The sequence below is a fragment of the Momordica charantia genome (genome assembly GCF_013281855.1).
Source record: "Momordica charantia cultivar OHB3-1 chromosome 3 unlocalized genomic scaffold, Mcharantia_2.0 BLBB01000003.1, whole genome shotgun sequence".
In the NCBI taxonomy this organism is placed as follows: domain Eukaryota; kingdom Viridiplantae; phylum Streptophyta; class Magnoliopsida; order Cucurbitales; family Cucurbitaceae; genus Momordica; species Momordica charantia.
The window spans coordinates 5,365,602-5,388,867 of NW_028275161.1; the positions used below are offsets into that span (position 1 = coordinate 5,365,602).

The 23,266-nt window shown below is 35.4% G+C and overlaps 1 protein-coding gene across 2 annotated transcripts; it reads right to left on the reverse strand.

The window, feature by feature from the left end:
• Window positions 1-4,801: 4,801 nt before the first annotated feature.
• LOC111024496 (ubiquitin-conjugating enzyme E2 7) lies at window positions 4,802-17,491 on the reverse strand. Of its 2 annotated transcripts, none has more exons than XM_022302196.2 (6): window positions 17,332-17,491; window positions 17,129-17,231; window positions 16,741-16,838; window positions 16,556-16,656; window positions 13,410-13,487; window positions 4,802-5,491 (listed from the first exon to the last, which is right to left on the reverse strand). In XM_022302196.2, exons 1-6 carry the CDS (start codon window positions 17,375-17,377, stop codon window positions 5,414-5,416), a joined length of 504 nt encoding a protein of 167 aa, XP_022157888.1. In that variant the 5' UTR covers window positions 17,378-17,491; the 3' UTR covers window positions 4,802-5,413. The 2 variants fall into 2 exon arrangements, with proteins under 2 accessions (XP_022157888.1, XP_022157889.1); XM_022302197.2 differs by lacking the exon at window positions 4,802-5,491 and adding an exon at window positions 5,531-6,562.
• Window positions 17,492-23,266: the final 5,775 nt, after the last annotated feature.

Genomic DNA, 23,266 nt, shown 5'->3' on the forward strand with positions numbered 1-23,266 from the left:
GGAATGTCTTAGTCAAAATGATTTGATTTTCAACACACTTGGGATTTTGGCCATATTGCGCCTGACACTTTTTTCGGTTAGTTTCTAAAAACTTCTCTTTACATCTTTTTTCCATTCGGCCAGTGGGAACTTGATTTATATAACAAAGCCGAACCTTGGGAAAGGTGAGTTAGGTAAATAATAGGAAACCAATATGGGATGTGACTTAGGCATAAGCGCATAAAACATGGTCTTAAACATAGGCCCTCTAACCCATAATGCAAGTGAGTTGGTAGATATTCTCTAGGATTGTAATCACACGTAGACATATGATTGCAGCTTACCCTAGTCTCTACAGCAACCAAAAGTGGTAGTGAAAGAGTATAACTCGAATCCCAAGAAAAGTCAGGAATTGCGCCTGGTACAATTTCCCCAACATAGTGTGTTTCCATGTTTTACATCAAGACAAGGTAGGAGGCAAAGAGGTTGAGTTTTATTAAATTTATTGTTAGTTAAAATCTCAAACGACAACATTTCATCACATTTTTCTTCCTAAACCACAATTTCATATTTGAACCATTTCACGACATTACTTGATTTTGAAAAGCAACAAGTCTTTGAGGATTCAACCTTGGATTACTTCCGAGTATTACTTGTGACCGTGTGCGCTTGCACGAGTCTCTAATTTTTTTTAAGGTAGAAAAAGTCCTAACAGATACCCCACTCACATGTGTCTACATGAACGATTTGGATTAAGTCGTTTGTAACTATTAAAAGGTTGGTCGTATCCATAATGTTACCAAGATAAGATACCCAACCTTATACTATAGACCATTTAGGTTATTACTAGAACATTATCCACATGTATATCAAATATACTATATATCAATTATATATTGTATATCAAAAGTATACCATGTATATCAATTATATATTGTATATCAGTTATATACTGTTCTAGTTACATTACATAACCTCAGATGTTAGTTATTGGATTTGGGTTAATACAATTCTAAAAGAAACTTCAGTAACAGTTTTATTGAATAAATATTTGTTTTACATTTACAAACCACGAGTGTAAGACATAAAACCCAACAATTAGGAGATCTAGCAAAACGATCAGATCACCGTAGAGGTATTCAACTACTTTGAACTATATTTTACTGACTGGCAGAGACGAACGCGAATGTTATGAAGAGGCAGCTCAGTTGGAAGACTATGTTAAATGGGAGTTAGCCATTTAAGACAAAATGGATTTTCTAATGATTAATCACATATGGCAACTTGCTGAGTTACAAAGAGGTAAGAAAGTTCTGCAGAATAAATGGGTATCTAGAATCAAATAGAAGTCCAATGGTAGCAAAAGGTACAAGGCAAGGCTTGTGGTCAAAGGCTTCCAACAAAAGAAAGGTATTAACTTTAATGATATTTTCTCTCCCGTAATCAAACTAACTACCATTAGGACTATTCTATCGATTGTAGCATAAGAATATCTATTTCTGAAACAAATGGATGTAAAAACTACTTTTCTTCATGGTGATTTGGAGGAAGAAATTCATATGGTGCAACCACAAGGATTTACAATATAGTGGTAGGAGATACTGTTATGCAAACTTGAGAGAAACTTGTATGGTCTCAAACAGGCACCTAGAAAGTGTACAAGAAATTTGATAGTTATATGTGCAACAGTGGATTTTAGAAGTGTGAGGCAAATTAGTGCTGCTACATAAGAATCATGGTAACTTATTTATCATTATATTGCTATATGTTAATGACATGTTGATAGTAGGACCAAACAAAAAGAGGAACTTATGAAGATAGAGACTAAGTTATCTCAAGAATTTGACATGAAAGATTTCGAAGCTGTCAAACAAATCCTAAAGATGAGGATTGAGAGAAAAGAATGGTATTTTGACATTTTAACATAAAGAGTATGTGAATAAGGTGTTAAACAGATTTAACATGGGAAATGAAAAACTTGTGAGTACTCCTTTAGCTAATCATTTTTTAATTATCATAAGAGCATTCACCCACTACCGAGCAGGAAAGAGATCATATGGCAGAGTGTCATATGCTTTAACTATAGACAGCCTGATGCATGCCATGGTTTGGATACTCGAGAAATATGACTAGTTATGCTTTGCACTTTAAGAAATTTGATTTTAAACTTCAGAGATATGTACATGAAGATATAGCAGAAGATACAGATGGTAGAAAGAGTACTACCTGGTATGTTTTTACTTTGGACAATACTTTGATTAATTCGGTCTTCAGACTGCAGATGATAATAGTACTTTCTATTACAGAAGCTTAGTACATTGCAGTTACTAAAGCAAGCAAAGAGGTCATATGAATTCAATCTTTTTATGAAGAACTTGGTTTGCGATTGGGAAAAGAAACTTTGCATTGTGACCGTCAGAGCGCTGTTCATTTAGCAAAGAATCCAATGTTTCATTCGATAATGAAACACATATATGTGAGATACCATTTTATCATATCAGTTTTGGAAGATGGGGTGCTAGTGCTTAAAAATATTTCAAGTTGAGAGAATCCAACTGATATGTTTACTATACCATTCTTGTTGATAAACTGAAGTTGTGCGCAATTTCAATTGGACTTCTCCACAAGTAGAGAGGAAACATTTTGCTTGCTTTGTCTCCAAGTGAGAGATTGTTGAGAAAATTGAGTGAAACCAATAAGGAAATTTTTTATTCCTTATTCGTTTTTAGAATAGGCTTTTCAAATTTTATTTTTCTTATTTAGTTTTGGTTCCATGTCCCTTTTGAATATTGAAAACCTTATACTTTTTGTATTTGGTTTTTCCATCAATTATAAATAGAGATATAATAAATGACCATAAATAGAGAGTCGTGAGAAATTCTTCCAGAAAAGAGAGTTTGAAAGCTAATACTCGTATATCCCTCGGAGAGTTTAAAAGATTTGTAGAGTGATTTGTGAGAGTTTTTCCGATGAGAAAATAGTGAGAGAAACCATTGTAAGGACTTGTAAACTCTTTGGAGATTCTCCCTGTCAATTTATTAGAACATGTAACGGTAGCAAAGAACTAGACGTAGCTCGCATTGGGAGAACCAATATAAATTCGACTTTTAATTTTCTTCTCTATAATCTTTATTTATCGTTCTTATTGCTTCTAAGTTGTAGGTTTCAACAAACTGAAACCTGAGATTAGCTAACAAATATTATCTGCATTTTCCCAACATGTTGAAAGCTTTTTAGACGATTTGTATATTGGACAATCTCAAAAGATTTTAAGGACTTTTTGTCTGAAAATTTTCTAGATTTTTTTGTCTAAATCTTGTTGTTTATGAGACTACGTTTGGTCTATTTTAGAGCTCTTTTGCATAAAAAGTCTATCCATTTGAATCCCAAATATTTACCTTTTCCTTATGCCAGACTCTATTAGTTATCTTTTTTATCATCCTTGTTGAAGTTTTAGGATGTTTTTATCTTTCATATGCAAGTTCTAAATTTGTTATATTTAATTCTACATTAATTGGAACCAAAACCATATCTGGGATTAAGTAACAAATATCATCTGCTTTTTTATCAACATAATTTTAAGTGACTATTTTTATACCTCTAGCATGGATGAATGTCGAAGGTTATGAAATGAAAATCAAACAAAGAGGTGATAAAAGTGAGATGATACCCATGCCCTCCTACATATACCGAAAAGTCTCGTGTCCTAACCGTAAGATAAATCAATGACCAACAACCACGATCAACATGGGTAAGAGGCGCACCTATCACATGTCACATAGAATGTTGAAGTAATGACAAAAATGACAACTAAAGAATGCAGACCTCCACAACCCTCGAACCAAAGTACTCCTTGCCTAATCCTGTCTAACTAGTTCAAGATTAAGAGTGACAGCCAATATTATAAGTAATAATCAAGACGCGACGTAGTGAAAAGGCAAAGGAGTCACATGGCAAAGTTGATGAAAGACGCCTCATATACGGCAGCTCAAGCACCAATCCACAAGAAAGTTTGTACACGGGCAAGAGCGACAAGATAAAAGTACCAAGCAAGGGCTAGCGATAAGAATGAGGCCAAGCCGATGGGGCAAACCGTTCCAAACAACCAACTGCATCCTCATTGGGAGGACAACCATACAAAGTATGCAATTCCAGTCTTTATTGAGGGGACCCATGGACATTCAACAACGACCACAAGGAATATCCCTCAGTTCAATTGAACTAGCCTTAAAACAACTTGTAGTTCTCATTTCTCACAAAACAAGTAGAAAAAAACCCCAAGACTTGCAATTACCCGATCTCCACAAGGAAAATAACCATCATACTGAAACAAGAAAACATATTCTTCAAAAGTTCTAAACTTAATGTTAATTATGCTTAACATTAATAAATTAATTACAAACATAGTCCACCACCTCTACTTCAAAAAATTCAAGTCCCTAAACTTTTAATAGTGTATACTGATATCCCTATCCCTGTATTTTAATGAATTTTAAAGAATTTCTTATGGTTTCAATCAAACAATAAATATGTATTTTATATTAAAAGTTTATCAAACTATCATAAACTTCACAAATTCAAGAACTTACAAGATACAATATAACTTAACATTTCATGTCTATTAAACGCCTTTTTAAAATATAGAGGGATATGTTACACACTAAAGAGAGCCAAACTTGTAATTTAACATGCATTATAATGTTTTTATAAAATATAATAAGTTTGAAAGATAAACCACCTGAATGTTTCCTCGATTCTTCAGGCATTAATATAGGCTAGGCTACCGTACATTTAATCAGAATGCCAAAACACGACGCCAATAGAAAGTATAAAATGTTAAAAGAAATCATTAGAAAATTCAAATTCCATCCCCAGGCCCTGACTAAAATAATTAAAAGTTGAAACAATGACGTGTCTACTCACACTAGGATTTTTCATTATTATTACATTTGGAAATCAATCTTCAACCATAACCAACCACCCAAGCCAACAGAATAAACGACAAAATCTTACCAGTGACTCGGAAACTTTGCCCGCAAGAGGACTTTTTATCTTCTCAAGGGAGGCTTAGTATAGGGTGCCATCGATATCGAAAAGCTGATTCGGTCACCAAACAGACAATGTTCCCCTTTTTTTTTCTTTTAACAAACGAAAAGCATTAAACAAAATGCTTTGTTATACAAATAATCCTACTGAGTTACTTTTAAAATGAGAGAACAAAAAAAGAAAAAATTATAACCAAGAAAAGAAAGGAAAAAGAAAAAAGAAAAGAAAAAAAAAACGACAGAATAAAATATATGGGTGACAGAGCTCCATTGACGTTCTTACAAGACCCACTGGCACCATGTGAACATGTGAAGTAAGTCCCTTAGTAAAGGTAAAAATTTAAACACCCACTGCCACAAAAAGCAAGCACTGGCCTGCAGCGGCTGCCTCATAACATTTCCTGTGATTTCCTCACGCAGCGGCTTACCTTTTTCTTGAAATCTTCCCTCCTATCCCTCCATTCCTTCTGCACCAACACGCCACAAGTTTTAACTCGAAAATCTTATACAACCCAAATGTTCCTTTTTCTTCCAAATAATCAACCAATCCACTACTATTAGACAAATATGCCAATTCCTAGTCCTACCATGTGAAATATTGAAAGAATAAATGGGCCATACAAAAAACAAACAAAAACTCACGACGAAGGGACTCCAATCAAGCACAATCAACCCCAAGGGTTAATTACAAGAGCCCTAAAGCACCGACACCCAAAAATAAATATAGAATCTCAAACGACCAAACCTCAGAGGTTTGGTTCATCCCTTTAAATGTTCTACTTAATAAAAGGCCATACAAGTATGGCGAGTGGCGACTCCTGCTTAATATGCAGATTAAAGTTCACATTTAATCAGTCCAAACATGACGTGAGACAATAAGAACCACAACTTGACACAAACGTTTAAATATTACATTGCTACAAACGAAGGAAGAAGATTCAAAACGACCCATAAAAATGAGCTCAAGTGGGCTCAACCCGACACTGTCAGAAATTTAGAATGGAATACATACATGTAACCACCATAGCAATACCAAAATTCGAAGATCCCTGATCATCCTCTTTTAAATTAATGATATGGTGTTTGATAGTTGGAGCTCAAATGTGAAATACCATATCACTATTTCACACCTCCGCAGTCTGGGAATTGATAACATGTAGTATAAAATATTCTCTTTACTCTTACAATAACAATTGTATATTAAATTATTTATACATGTATCTATAGTTACAATACAAATTTAATTATTGAACGTAGATGGTAGTCTATTCACATTTTGACGGGATGATACTTTCCATTTATTATTTTCTACTGATTATATTTATACATTAATTATTTTCTACAAATTTAATGGGTATAAACCACCGCAAAAATAACTCCCGAAGATCCAATGTTAATGTTGAGTTAGTTCTTCTAAGTGAATGAAAGTAGGAAAAAACATGAACCTGTCACATCTAAGTCTTGCAGTGGAGGATAGAAAGTCAAGGGCCAGGGCTATTTGCATATGGGTTTTGTTGAAAATTACCTCAAGGAATAAGCTGCGAAGATTGAAGAAAGAACGAAATTGTTGGGAAAAAAATATCAAAGGACAATGAAAGAAACTGTTGGGATAAAAAACATAACATAACGCACAAGTGAGCAGTTTGGTCACCATGTATGAATAGTATGGTGATAAGAAGGTGCACACGTAGCAAACACCTTATTGAAGCTGCACGCCTTGAGTGGCATTGGAACGGTTAGGAGACACCTCACCTCTCACAATAGATAAGGGCTGGGGTGCGCCTTAAAAACACTAGTTTTAAGTTGGCCACAGCCCTTCCTTCCCCTACAGCCAGAACTAAAATGGAAAAATGGTTGATCCCTAAAAAACCATCAACCAATCTCTCACCTTGAATTCCATAAGTTGTTTTCAGTCCACACTTTCAGATCCTATATCTTGGACAACCAATGAGCTACCAAAAGGACATTAAAACTCCCTAAGGGCAATGGAAGATTATCCTCTACAATAGCGAGGATAGCACAGACCCCATTTGTGATATATACCCATTCCTTTCATTGCGACTCTAGTCTTCGTTTCTACATTCCTTTCCTCAATCTAGTGAATTACTCGAGGATAATTTCAACCTTCACCAAGTTATTGAAAATGATTATGCACCTCATCACCACAGTGCAATCTACCCTTTGATTTTCATCCTCTTATGAAAATCTATTCCCACTAAAAGGCACCACTCTGCCCCACTCCTTAAAGCTCTTACCCAGTTCACAATTGTCCTGAAGAAAATTTTCTTTAAAACTGTCCATTGGAGCCTCTTCACCTAAAAGTTAATCCTCATAATCGTGGACCATCACATGAAGTTCTTGCTTGCACCAGCATCTCATTCACCATGTATACATCACATCAAAAGCACAACCCTTACAGCTACAGCTAGCAATTCACTCCCCCAGTAAACCATCAGCTCAAATTCTCATCTTTGCTTCACCCTAATGTCTGCTTGTCATGAGTGGTAGGCTTTAGGTTAAAGCTAAAACTAATGGACCTCGCAGTGCTTCACTTGTGTCCAACACTCTAATTTGGATTGAATTTGGCAGATCATGGTTTGCCAACAAGGCAAGTTCTTGTCTCCAATCCTCTCAACTATGCAAGGAGTGCAACCAACATGTCAAATTAACCAAGATTTTCCACCAAGATTTTCTATTAAAAGGGTAAGGAATTTTTCGCAATGCTTGTGTTAGTTGAAACCTCTACGGGAGAGGCGTTTAAAATTCTTCCCAATTCTCCATCTGTCATCTCCCTTAGACCGTGTAACACGATATTCTCCCCCATCCAAAATAAAACATAGTAGCTTCTCTTCTACCAACCTATTGATAGTTGAGTACCTCCTACCCTATGCGGCAACCCATTAAGGTCCCCCAAATAAGAATAGTGGCATTTCCAAATTACAACTTCGTGCATCAAAATAATTACAGGCATCATTTACCCTCCATTCACTTTTTATGAGAAACAATTACATTGATGGTATGAAATTATGAAGGAAGGGAGTTACGAAAACCTCTCCAATTGGATAAATATGAAGAAAAGCTTTAGTGATGGAAAAGAAAACATTTTTCACCTAGTAATAACCAAAAGGACTATAACTCAAAAGAAACTATCAAAAGAGAGTTTCTTTTCCTTAAAGATTATCTTATTCCTCTCTATCCAAGGACTCCAAAAAAACATCCAAACAAAGTTCATTCAAGAAGATTCTTTTCCTTTAAAAGGATGGCCTTAGTCAGTGGGGAGAGATGTTCATATAAGGGTTAAGGCATTCTTCTTTGAAGTTCATCATGTGTGTTTAAGGCTTTATGGCTGATCTCCCAAAGGAAAGTTTTCACCCTGTTGGGGTAGTGGTCTCTCCAAATAGCATCCCTAACTTGTGAGAGATCATGTAAGAGAGAATTTGCAAAAAAGTACCATTTGTTTCAAGCTTCTAAAAACCCTGGTCCAAGGCATTATAGATAGAGTTGAAAGTTATAAAGATGATGCAAAAGAATGGCCCATTACTCGGCTTTAGCAACCTTTAGGTTTGTTCTTAGCCTAAGGTTCCAAAATTCAGATTCATTCACCCACGGCACTTGTTTTAGCAGGGAAAGATAATATAAAAGAGGAAAATATCTAGCCAATGAATTCTCCATCAACCAAACCTCATTCCAAAATGAAGTATTTGTCCCATCTTTGACCTTGAAAGTCAATCGATCACAAATAAAATTTCAGAATCTTAAGATACCTTTCCACGACTGCTTGGCAGAATTAAAAGAAAAAGTCTAGTGTTCAAAGGGGTAGAGCCATATTAAGGCAAATTTTTCTTCAAAGAGCTAATTTTTCACAATGATATCTCCACTCTTAAGGCCACATAAACCTAGCCCTCAATTCTCCAAGAGTTGGAGGATATTTTCCCATTTAATAAGATGAATACCTCATTTATCATGATTCCCTTTCCAAAGAAATGTCTGAAAATTATCAATAAGGCTTGGATCAACTTGGATGGCATGGGCATAAAGGAACATTGAGAGATTTGATAGCATGGCTTGTACAAGGGTGAGTCTCTCCCCCTTTGAAATAAAGGATTTCTTCCAATAATGGAGCCTTGTATCCACATTCTCAATCAAAGGATCCCCAAAGAGTAAGAGCGGTGCTTCCCACTAAGAGGACGTCCAAGGTACATGGTTAGCTTCTTTGCTAGAAAATCTAACTTCTCATGATCCATATTTAGACCCAAAATCTAGTTTTTGGTGATTCTCATTAAGTCTGATTCTTCCTCGAAGAGGATCAATGTTAAATAACTTTGAGAGAGCTTGTTCGTCCTTTCTGGAGAAAAGCATGGTATCATAGACAAAATGAATATCTATAGACCTCTCCCTTGAGTTAAAACCTTTTATAGAGTCCCAAGTCTACTCAAGCAATCAACCACCATAATAAAAACGGGTCACCTTCTCAAAGGCATCTAGAAGCAAGAATCTTGCTTCTGGGCTTATGGAGAAATTTGTTGTTGAGATGCAACCTCTAATCAACTTTCTCCATCTTTTCCCAAAGCCTTTAGCCACAATAATTTCATCGATATAATTCAAATCTACTTTGCCAAAGACTTTATCCCTTCTTATTTTCCCTTTTCCGCATGTCTTCAGATCATTTTCTATAAGGGGGCATCGAGAATTTGCCGACTTGCCACAAATGCAGATTGACATTCAGTAATGGTGCGAGGAAGGACCTTTTTGAGTCTCTCAAATAACACCCTAGCAATAATCTTGCACAACCCTAAAATGAGACTAATGGACCACAAATCTCCAGGATGAAACTATATAGGTTTCATTAAGCCTAACATTCGAAGTATCATTCTTGAAAAAATCTTGGAACACCCTTATAATATCAACCTTAAGGATGTTCCAAATTTTTTTTATAAAACTCTGCAAAACCATCTAGTCCTAGCATTTGTTTGATCCTAAATTCTTAACAGCTGACCAAACTACTTCTGTGAAGGTCTTTTCTAACTCAATATTATCTTGTGCAGTAATTGGTCCCAAATTGGGGGTGGGGAAGAAATTGCCACCTTCCTTTTAGGAGCCCAACATCTTACAGAAATTAATGAATTCATCCTCAATTTCTATTACAGAAAACTTGCTCTTACCATCTCGCAAAAGGACCTCAACATGGTGTTTTCCCTTCTTTTGGAGACACTATTTGATGAAAGAAACTAGAGTTTACATCCCTTCAGGCAACCTTTTGCATCTTTGTCTCCAAAGAGACTCTTCTTTGGTTGCCACAGAAAGAAGCTGAGATTTAATGGATCTTCTTTGGGAGCTTTGGAATATCTTGAAGATTGCCCAATTCCTCCAAATAGTCCAACACAGAGAGCTCCATGAGCTGATTCTTTCATGTTAATGCAGCTGAAGGTCTCTATATTCCAAACTTTTTATTTTAACAAAAAGCTAACATCTTATTGATGAAATGAAAAATACAACAAATTATCGAAGGAAACAAGCTCCAAAAATGATGATGGGTCTCAACCCTTTTAGTTTTGGTATGAAACCATCCTGGTAGTGGCCACCCTCTCAAATGGATATTTAACCACCAATATTCAACCATGGAGGAGAAACTATGATGGTGCAGCCACATATTCTCAGGACAAAAAGGGAGTGACCCCACTTGTCAATCCCAAAAGATAATTGAATGGGATAGTGATCTGATGTTGCCTTGTCCAAAGGCTTAACCAATGCATTATGAAATTTAGAAAGGAAAGTTGTCTGTGAGGGTGATGATGAGAACATCCCTCAAATCAAACCACATAAATAATCCGTTTGAAAGAGGGATGTCAACAAAGGACAGCTCTATAAGCTCCTCTCAAAAATTAGGTTTTTCCTCCATTATAGAGGATCCATTAGCAAGATGAGTGTTAAAGAAAAAGCACATTCGATGAAAGATGGATCATTCCACATGATAATGATTCCTACAGAGGACCCACAACCAATGTACTTGAAGCTCCATAAGGAACTCAATGTACTTGAAGCTCCATAAGGAGCTGATAAAAAGCCTTTCAACGGCCATCTTTGTTTCTTGCAGCATAACGATGGAGGGATTCTGCTTGATGATGTGCTTTTGATGGGAAACCATTTTTTCCAAGAGCCAAATCCTCTTACTTTCAAAGATAAAATATTCATATAGGAGTATTCAACCCACCATTAGTCTTTAAGGAAGGCTTTACATAATAGGTAGAAGAAACAAGGCTTGATAGCTTCCAAATTCATTTGCTTTGATTTCTCATGGATTTGATTTGATTGGTTATTTTATTTAACAGAGGCCAAATTCCTAGACCCATTGTCTTTAACCAAGAGATCACTAATTGTAGGTAGACGGATGGCGTTCCCATTGTCATTACCCCTCACTTCGGAATCTCCTTCCATTGTCATAGTTCTACTCGAACCTCCTCACCATGTCTATGGGGAGGATATTTTTCATGTTTAACAAAATGAATACCCATTCTGTCACCCTCCCCTCTCCTAAGGTTCCTAAATAATTTAAGAATAGGATTACCTAGGCCAACATGAGCTTAGCTCAACAGTAATTAGCACTTATCTCTAACCAAGAGGTCATGAGTTCAAATCTCTCGACAAAAAATGGAAAGGATTACCTTTGTAGGCATGGCAAATAAAGACAAATAGTATATAGAGAAGTACGGGTGAGCAAAACATTTCAAAAAACCAACCAAACCGACATCGATTGGCTGGTCTGGCCACTGGTTTGATCGGAAGTCGACTTTCCAACACCAAAACCAATAATTCAATCCGTCGGTTGAGTAAAAGAACCAAAGATCGGCCAAAATGAAAATATATAAGAACACCTCTAATTGTAATCTACAAACACAGCTTAAGAAAACCAATGGCACGTTTTGCAACTTGTTTTCCCGAAGGCAAAATTTGAATTTGATTCAATTTTGCAGCATTAAATTATAAAAAACAAAATCTTTTAATTTTTTTGAAGTTCGTGCATCACTCTTCTCTCTTCTCCCTCCCTCTCTCCATCATTTTCTGTTCTTTACCAGCGCTCTTCTCCCTCTCCATTCTTTTCCATTCTCTACCAGAGGCTCTTCTCCCTCTCCCCATTCTTTTCCGTTCTCTAAGAGAGGCTCTTCCCCCTCTCTCGATTCTTTTTCGTTCTCTACCAGCGAGGCAGCGACTCTTCTCTGTCTCTCAATTCTTCTCTATTCTCTGCCTCAATTCTTCTACGTTCTCCATTGAATCTTTTCCCTCTCTTTATTTTTCAAGCTCTTCTCTCCCCATCTCTTCTCCCTTTTTGCTCTCCTCTCCTCTCTTCTCTCTTCTTCTCGTCGATTTCAACCAAAACCGACTGATCGTTGATGTAGTTGGTCAGTTGCATAATCATCCAAAATTGGCATGCTCGAATAGACAAAAATCGACTTGTCGATGGTCAGCATTGATTCGAGTCCAAAACCAATGTCAATGGTACCAAATGACCCTTAGAGGAGGGTTTAATACTGACTTGAATGAGGGTGAGTTTCCCTCCCTTGGAAATATAGTATTCTTCCAATATTGGAGTCTTGTGGCCACTTTCTCAATCATTGGTTACCAAAAGGAGTATGTACGATGTTTCCTCTTCAATAGTTTTGAATCTTTTCTCCATCATTTTGTGTGCTATAATATCAATTTGATATAACTATGCTCACAATTCGATTAGGAACTAGGGTGCAACAATATTTTGAGAGACACATAGCACTCCCCTTCGATTCTTACACAATCTAATCCACTCGCATTCCACATTCAATACAACTAAATATTTCATTTCCTTAGCTCTATCACGCTCAATCAAACCCTAACTATTACCCCTTTAGTCCTTAGGCTTCCTACTATAACATTATTTTCCCACATGCTAATTTACCCTCCCCGTCCACCTCCACTTGCCACTCATATAACTCTACCATTATTCATGCTTCCAACTATTTCCATTCCCCTTACTTCAAAATTTTCATACTAGTTCCCTTTTTGGTTGAGGGCTTTGGCTTGGTATGAAATAATAAACCGAAGTTATAGGTTCAAGCATCTAAGTTAGAAAGCCTAATAAAGAGAACTTTGCAGTTTTCTAAAGTTGTCATTGGACACTTAAGTCTCTTCCTAGAATAGGAGGGGTGGGGCATCATAACATGGACTTCCTAAAGAAAGAAGAGTATAGGTGGACAATGTTTCTTGTCGTTTTTTCAATTCAGCATTCAGCTAATATAAAGAGATAGTGGATTTGCATGTAAAGAATTGGAACTCAATGCAAACGTATAATTGCCCTCTATAAAGCATAGATAGGAGTAGGACAAAGTTGATAAACAAGTATGAGCAATCACTTACAGCAGCTTCAACATTTGCAGGTGATTCATCGTTCGGGCTTGATAGCATTGATATAATACTCAAAACTATGCTTTCAACCTACAACAACAACAATTGAAGTCTCCATGAATTAATATTTACACAAAACCCTGTGAAGATTAATGAACATATCAAGCAAGAACAAGACACAATTAAGAGATGTCCACCTCTAAAAGATACTTTTAAGACCAATCGAGGTTAACTACACAAGTCAAGAACACAAAATATTTTACAGATATGTAACGAAAATATCTATTCAGCTCAAATATCAATTTTAATCATTTATGTTATTTAACAGCCATTTACTTCATAACTTTAGGGAGGAGGGCACTGCCTGAGATAGAAATATCCCAGGAGCTGCATAAGAATGATATGCTGCATAGTTAGTAATTCGAAGCAAGATTACAAGAAAAACAAGCATTTTATTATACAAAACATCAAAATTTAAAGTTTCTGTTTAAGAGTAAAACTGTCATAGATGGGCAGAAACATGCAATTCAATAGAATAAATCCAATACCATAATAACATTGTGATTAATAATTCATTTCAAGGACAAGAATTATCCAAAAAAAGATTCTCGAGAAAAGTGGGACTTTTTCAGAACCTCTTAAACTTAGAGTGAAAATTCCACTACTAATCATGACCATGTTACACACCCAATGCCAAAAACAAGGTGATTTAGCCTCAAAAGTAAAGACCTGTAGTTAAAGATAGAGCCCAAAACTTTCATACAGGGGGAACCTTTTACATTCTAACTTTTTACGTTTTAATCTTTCTATTCTGAAAATTAAAGAGAGAGACCTTTAAAATCCTAACTCTTTTATACAGTTGCTTTAATTTGAGACAACCAAGAGGGGGCAATCAGAGCTTATACAAGATAATATTGAAAACTTCGGCTATTCGGATTAGAAAGGTCCTTCCTAGCACCACATCCGAAAATCAAGGCACCTTCGTCGCTGGAAGGCAAATCTTGGACAAGTTTCCTCGAGTCTCAGCCAATTTTTTACGAACATATGAGCTTTGGAGGCTTCAAATTTGATCTTGTTGATTACTAACATCCACCTTTATCTGAGGAATGATTTGTGAGTTTGGTATTCTAGTCAATTAGATGTTTTTTCTAGAAAATCTTGCTCCTCGTTTTGCCTCACTTTGCAAACTTAAAATTCCAAAGAATGTTTAGTTCTTTGTCTGGCAGATTTTACATGAGAAATTTAATACTGTAGACCGCATTCAGTGATGCTTTTCCCTCTTGCTTGGGCTACAGTTTGTGTACTTGATGTAAATGGACGTAAAAGAATCTTGACCATATCCTTAGGAGGTGCGAGTTTGCTTAGCTATTATGGGGGCAATTTTTGGAATCTTAGAGTCTCCAAGGCAAGAAATAGATATTGCAAGGCAATGGTGAAGGAGGTTCCACTGCATCCCCTTTGGGGATAAGAGCAAAATTCTTTGACAGGCGTGTTAATTAGCCATTTTGTGGGATATGTGGTTAGAGAGAAATAATAGAATTTTTAGAGGGTTAGAGAGGTCTTGGGAGGCTACCTGAGAGCTTATAAGATTTAATACTTCTCTAATGGGCCTTGATTACAAAAGAGTTTTGTAATCATCTATTAGGAACTTAGGTGTTCTTATTGTGGATTGGAACCCATGCTTCCTTTTGGTGGGCTGGTTCTTTCTTGTACGCCCTTGTACATTCTTTCATTTTTTCTTAATGAAAGAGTGGTTTCTTATCAAAAAAGGAAAAAGAAAACCAAAAGGAGCAATTCATCCTCCTTCCTTCTTCGCTTCCCCTTGCTTGCCATTTATATTATAGGGAAGGGAGAGTAGACAAGCACAAAAGGGAGAATTGAGGATATGATGACAAAAAATATCAAATTTACGAATGATAGGGAAGATCATAAAGAAGGTGAAGCAGTTGGTGAGAGCAAGGTGGAAACTATTGGCAGACTTGAAATTTTCTCCACAAGGCAAGCTGCAATTTTCAGCTATACCTTTGAATAGAAAAGACAAGGTTTGCTACAATATATATATATATATATTAGAAAAAAAAAAAAAAGCAAAGAGACCAATTTTTCTGGATATAATTCCAAGCCACCAAGCACCATCTACGTTGATGTATTTTTAAATAATAATTATCCAAGCTTCAATTCATGATTTGACATTTAACACCTATTTCAAACCCAATGGAAATGAAGATGCTAGGATATCATGCTTTGAAGTTGCAATACTGGTAACCCTTTAAATATTCAAGGTATTAAAAGACATGTTCATATTAAGGCTCCATCATAAAATTGTTGGAAGTTGAAATTTGAATCAAGATACTTAATGATAAAGAAATGCATACATCATAAGTTATTTGGCATGTATTATGGGTGGAAGTATAGCACTAAAAGTGGATACAATCAATAATTAATGAGAGATAAGCAGCATAGTGAGCATATAGACAAACATCAATTGGAAAAGCATGTAGAGTCATCTTAAGCCACAGATGATCCACCCAAGCAAGTCAATATCAGAACTGATATTGACCAATACCGTCTAACTTCTAAGTCAGTCCCAATCATCAATGTTTAGGCTTTTATAACTATACCACATCTCATTCTCATCTTGTCTATGTCCTGAGACAGATATAATGCGACTGGTAAAGTTTTTGAACCATGTAGAGGATGTCTAAACATAAAAAATGGTGTTAGGCATGCAGGACATCTCTAACAGGATAAAGCAATCTGATAATTACACAATAAATTCTTATACTTGAATCCCGTGAAAGATAGATATTACTCTGTAATATTTGTATTAACCATTAGTGCTGATGGAGTACCGACTCCCAGTTTTCAGCTGAAGACAAAAGAAAAGGCACAAAAATGTGGGAAGGGGGAAGGGAGAACAACTTTTTAATTTAAATAGATTGTTTAATGAACCTTCCTAACCAGTCACCATCTACTCTGTCCAAATTTGGGTCCAAGCACTCTCACTCAAATACAAACAAATAGAGGAAAATAGACATAAATAGCTTAACAAATTAATTCAATAAATCAAATTCACCAACAAAATGAAAATGACAAAATAATTTTAACAATTAAAGCAGAAAAGGGAAACTTTTATATAAAGAAAAAATAATAGATACCGTATGAACAGGGGTCCAACGCTCACTAGCAAGCTCATAGCCATTAGGATCATCACCAGGAGGATGAAGGATTGAAATACATACACGCCCATCAGGATAAACTACAATATAAGAAACACCTCAAATCTCAAAATACTTGAATGAGAACAAAGGGGGTATCAAATAAAATAATAAGATAAACAGACCATTAGGATGCCAAATCTCAGAAGTAAACTTCACGGACGGAGGACTATTTGGATAATTTGATGGAAAACTCATAATGGCATTAAAGAAACCTCCCTCGCTGCAGTGAGATTGTTATACCGAATGTTTTCGTTAGATACACATACAAATATTAACCAATACAAGAATAACCAACCTAACTTCAAATCAACTAAAATAACAAAACATTCGTAAATTTGGGGGCAATGAAGGACGACTAAGACCCTCATATCGCAATCAAAGAGCTTTATCGAATTCAGCAAAAACTATTATATTACTAGGTCACAACAATAGTATAAACCCTAAAAATTGACCACGCGCGGTGTCCAAAACCAAAAAAAAAAAACGAAAATTGAAGCAGTATACACATACTAAAGCGTATCAGGGGGTCCGATAATCGTGACACTCCACTCAAATATATTGCTCTCATCGACCAGACCGGCGGAGAACCCATCAACGGGGTTCTTGCAGAGATCTGAAAGGCATGAAAGAAAAGAGGCAGTTCAGAGGAACATCCAATCCAAATAAACCCTACGGATTCACAGAAATCGGATAAAGAATAGAAGGAATTGAACCTTTAAGTTGCTTTTGAAGGAGGAGACTTGCTTGAGAAATAGCCATGGAGGGAAGAAAAATCCTTCGATTCGGCGACGAGAGCCGCTCCTCGATTGCGGAGGGAAGGAGAAGGAAGGGGATGGAAAAATAACAGAGGGAGTCCAAAGACGTCGTCACTTTACGCTATTTATAGACGAAAGTTTGCGGAATGTGGAGAAAAATATTAGCACACGGGTAAATGCATGGCAATTTGGCCCGCTACCCAATAGGAAAGTGCCACGTGTAGGATATGGAATCTGTGGAGATCTCAACGGTCCGAGTTCCGCAGCGGATTTTAATCAAGGTGATTCCTGTATTGTTATGTGGGGCCACTTGAGAGGGTAAAAGGGTACTGACTTTGGTCTTACGCGCACTATACAATGGGTTTAAATATACTCTATATTTGCCAATTTTTTAAATATGATTAAATATACGATTTGATCTACTATAATCCAACGAAAATCGCTCTGATTTTAAAAGAGAAAAAAAAATGAAAATCAATCGAAATCAAATATTATCATTTTCTATATCTCTCATTTCTGGATAATCACGTATATCTGCTAATATTATATTTAACTAAAATAAATAATATATTTTATTTCATTACTATTTGTTAGTATGAAATCTTTTTATAACAATTTATTTAATATTCACAAATAATAAACAATTAATATACTTTTTATAACAACTCCTTTGTAATATTTTATAATACAATTATATCAACCAACAGAATTGTATAATTTTAAAAGAAATAAAAAATTATTAGTAGTATAAATAAACAAATAAATAGTATGATTTTAAAACGATAGTTATGAATTTCATTAATAAATGAGGGAGAAAGATTGTAAAAGTTGTAGAGTAACTATTGAAAATGTGTGGGGTGGATGGAATAATAAATGGGAATGGAATTAATTAGATTGGAGTAATGTTTCCAAATTGAGGTGAACCCTGCCAATTGATTTTAATTTTTTATTCTCATTTATAAAAGTTGTGTTTTATACAACATTTATGTCAATGTTTACTTACAATGGTTCGAAACGTCAAAATAAAACTCAATCGAAAGGAGAATGTTACTACTATGTTATTTATAATGTAGAGTCGAAATCAAAAACTCATTTATGTTTATTAAAACTGTATAGAATTGGAATATAAATCATATATATTAAAATTCCTGATATGCATTTTTCTTAAATCTAGCTAAATACAAATATATTGACTAAAAATTTTGCTAATATTATTTTAAATTCAAATAATAATACATTTTGATTTATTTTATTATACTATTTTGTTGATAGTAATTATTTTGTATTATAATAACTTATTTAATATTAACAAATAATAAACAGTTAAAATAAAATTAGAGCAACTAAAAATTATTAATATAATTTTAATTAGAACAACATCAGTAATAAAAATAGTAAAGTAATTATTGAAAAGTGTGTATACAACGAAATATATAAGAAATGAGAACCTACTTATTTGGTTGTAAGAGAAGAATGAGATTGTATTTGTCGAGGAAGTGATTCCCCGAGTCCCATCAATTAAAAATATTTCTACAATCTAGTAAACATCATCAAAAGAATAAAAAATTTTGTTCACGTTCCTTATTCTCATTCCCTTAAAGTGAAAGAGATCATGATATAAAAAGATATAATATAATAGATTTTATTATTCTTTCAGTATTTTAAATGTCATTTTGATTCATTTTTAAATAAATTAAAAGTAGAAGTATGATAAATAAATAAAAAGTGGAATTTGTTGGTGCATAAATTTGGCCAACATAATTACCAAATTCGCATCACTCTTCTAGAATAAAAAGGGACTCGATGAACTTGCAAAATAGAAAGATTACGTATCAGTGTGGTGCTAGCCACACACACTTAGATCTTAAGTTAGAATCGGATTTCTATGAAATAGCAAAAAGTAGGGTGTGGTAGCGTACCTTCCTCTTGAGATGTATGCATCCATTTATAGGGGTGTAAATCATAGTCGCTAAAACTGACCTGACCGACCGAAACCAACTGAACCAACGTCAGGTGGTCGATTTTAGCTATCGATCGGTCAGTGGTTGATTTAGGATTTTCCCAGTATGTCGACCGGTCAATTGACCAACTCAAAACCGACCGACATGTATGTCTTTTTTTTCTTTTTTTATTTACTTAATTCAGTATTCACGTTTCACGATTCCCATTTGCGGCTGCCGATGTCAATTGGATTCCATTTCTGATTATGATTTATCTTTCTATTCGATAGTTGTTCCAACTTCCTTACCTTCCGTCGTTACTTACTCCTATTATCCCATGAGTCTTTGTCATCGCTAATCGCTTTCGCATAACACTTACGTTCGCTCTTCATCTTTGTTTTCTTAGTCTTCGCCCTCTAGTTTGGCCTTTGCATTCGCCTTCACCAATCACCTTTTATCTTTTAGTTTGTTGTTCGTCTTCATGGCTTTGAAACTAGAACGAATCCAACCCGCGAACCTACTACACATTAGTTATCTATTAGGCGATTAACCACCAAAATAAACTGATTAAACCATTAGTTAATTGATTCGGTTGATGCAATTATTTTTCTTTTAAATGGCTACCTTGATGCAGTTATAATGTCTCGAATAAGTATCAAATACACCAGTAAACCCTTGAATATTTTAAATTTACTGCATCTAATAATTTAGTGTACTCTCTAGTGTTCCTTTATTTTTTATTAACATAAAGTGATCGGGAAAAATTAAATGTCTATTCCTTGTGTAATTTTCAAAGCAATCCTTATAACTTAAAAAATTTTCCTAATTATTTTCTCATTAAACATAATTCCCTTGAATGTTGCAAGACAGTATCATAAAACTTACGTTTTTTTTTTTTTTTGAAATACATAGAACTTATGTAATTAAGGTTAGTCCTACTTTTCAAGATCCCAATTAAAACCTTAGAAGGATATTGATTTACAAAAGTTGAACTGTTTCCTTTCTTTATCACAAGTTAAACATTCATGCAACTTGAATGGAAATTATTCTTATATATACAATAAGGCAATTAAATAATATTTAACAATAACTCATTCAATAATAAAACATGCTCGCAATTAACCTTAAGTATTTATAAAAATACTTTATATTTAAACTCAATTAGGACAACAAGATACCTAGCACAACATTGATAACCTTGGACCGACAATATCAACTTACAAGTGGTACTCTCAATGTGGTGATCAAATTTAATAACCAATCCTGTTGAGTGAAAACCTTCCTTTGGACCGACAATAACTCACATAACATAACTTTATATTATTCAGTGCCTAATGCGCCCGAAACTATGGCACCGAAACGGGTCTGCAGGGCAGCTCGAAATTAAGCACCTTTCCAATGCCTAGTGCACCTCTAGCTGATGCAATAGTTGCTACTCCTTAATGCTGGCTTTCTCTCTGATAGAAAATAAAACATAGGCAAATTGAGCATAAACAATAATCATTTTTTTAGAATACCAGCAGGCGGCTGGAAAATGGAGAACATGTTTGATTCATTTTCCACGTAAGGAAGCATAAAAGGAAAGCGACCCCTTATGATGTACTCAACCCTACCACAAGTAGCTTAGGTAACCCTTATAAGAACAAGCACCTCCTAAACACACGGCAACACCTAGTACACACACAAAGAATCACCCAAGAGGAAGAAGATGCGACTTACCTTGAAGGTTAAGGCTTTGGATAGAGAGAACTTGTTCTAGATCCAAAGTGAAACACTCCACAAGTTTTATGACCAACCTAAACTTGAATGTTTCAAGGGTTTGTGGAACTAGATCAAGAAGCACCGATGCTCATTGTTTTGGGAGCAAAGAGGAAAGCTCAATGGCTACTTTCATTCATCAATAATCCAACCTTTTAAATGTACAAGAAGAAGCCTATATATGGGCATCTTGAAATTTCATAAAAGTAAAAGGAAAAGACTTTTATCTAAACCTAGATTAAACTAATAAAGGAACATAACTATGCTACAAAACCTTGCATTCGGGCCTCAAGGCAATTATAAAAGTTACAAATTGGGTCCAAAGAAAGGGTAAGACAAGAAATATAAAGAAACACAAATTTAAGGTTTAAACTCTAAATAAGCCTTAAATAATATATAAAATGGAGTCTTCGACTTTGGGTATTCGAATTTGGTTTGTAGCTTCTTTCTTAATATGGTCTTCTTCCTCCTTAAGCTTTACATTCCAAATGTTAGAATGGAGATCTCCTTCCTCTTTGTTGCACTCTAGCTTGGTCGTAAGAAGTAAGTTTTAAACTTGCTTTTTGATGGAGTTTTGCAACTTTTTGGCTTGCAACCTTGTGATCGGTCCTCTGGATAGTGTTTGGTCTCCTTTATGCACGTCATCCCCTCCCCCTTGAAGATGATTCGTCCTCGAATCCAAGTCATTACCTACATCAAAAGCTCTAAGGTCAACCACATTGAATGTAGAATCAACTCCATACTTACCTTAGAGGTCTAGATTGTATGCATTATCATTTATTCTCTCAAGCACTTGGTATGGTCTATCTCCCTTTGGATTTAGCTTGTAGATTCTCTTATTGGGAAATCTTTCTTTCCTCAGATGAAGCCACACCAATCTCCCTTCTTGAAGATTATTCGCTTGCGGTTTTTGTTGACCTTTGAAGCTATCCTCAAGTTGTTCTTTTCAATCCTCTCCTTGATTTCTTGGTAAACCCATTACATCTTAATGGGAAAAAAATCCCCTACTTCTACGCAAGAATAAGCAGAAAATAACTGAGAAATTTAAAGAAAGCAATAAAATAAAGAAACACAAGAATTAACGTGGAAAAACTCTAAATTGGAGAAAAAACCATGGCCCACAAGGAAAAATCCACTATGTGAAAAATTATTACAATCACACAGATTTCTCTCATCGACCCAATTACACAAAACACTCTTTCGAAGCATATACCGCTCAGTTAACTAGAGCTGGTATACCATGCTTAAAATATTTCAATTAGAATGATTTAAACCCAAGCCTATGAGCTCCTTTTATAGTAGTTGGAACACACCTTCTCCTTGTACTTTTCCGATGTGGGACAACTTCTAGCACATGGAGATCCTTGTATTCTTCCAATGTGGGACAACTTCAATTCTAATATTTTGCCAAAACACAACAAATTTCATCTTGGCAAGATATTGAAAAAATTCACAGCTTCTACTGCACTCATTGTCTTCACCGACAATCATAATTGTCAATTTAGAGAACTATAGCCTACTCCACCATAAAAGTAGATCACTTGGAATGTTGCCTTCCAAGATTTTTTTTTCATCGTCATATGTCGATAAATCTTGCTGAGATTTATGGTGCAACTTCCACCTACTTGGCTCACCTGGAAGTTCTTCAGCCATCGATATAACTTCCACCACACACACCTTGCATAACCGCCAAGCCAATGCTCATGTGTAAACTTGTGGAACCGCTAACATTACATCCTCTATCATGGTAAAGCAAACATACCATGAGGATGAATTCTCTCTCTCTTCAAAGGAACTGATAATCATCTCTCCTGATAAGAGAAACACTGTCAGCATCCCACCCAAAGCCCTTTGACGAACCGACTCTGTTGGGACAATCTTTCTTCATGTGCCCAAACTGTCTGCATCCCTAACAACAAGCTTTCTTTTGTACGGAGTCTTTCTTCTTCTTCCAATTGCTAGCTACCCGTGTCGAATCTTCATGTGAAGTACGACCCTTCACTCTTAAGTTTTCTTTCCTATGAAATGAGTTTACTAGTAGCCTCGACAAAATTCAAAGTATCATTCTCATACATCAAGATTAGCTTCATGTGTTTATAAGAAGGTGGAAGTGATAAGATGGACCTGAGTGTTTTATCTTCATCATTTATCTTCACTTTGATCGCCTCCAACTCAAAGATGATGCTATTGAGATT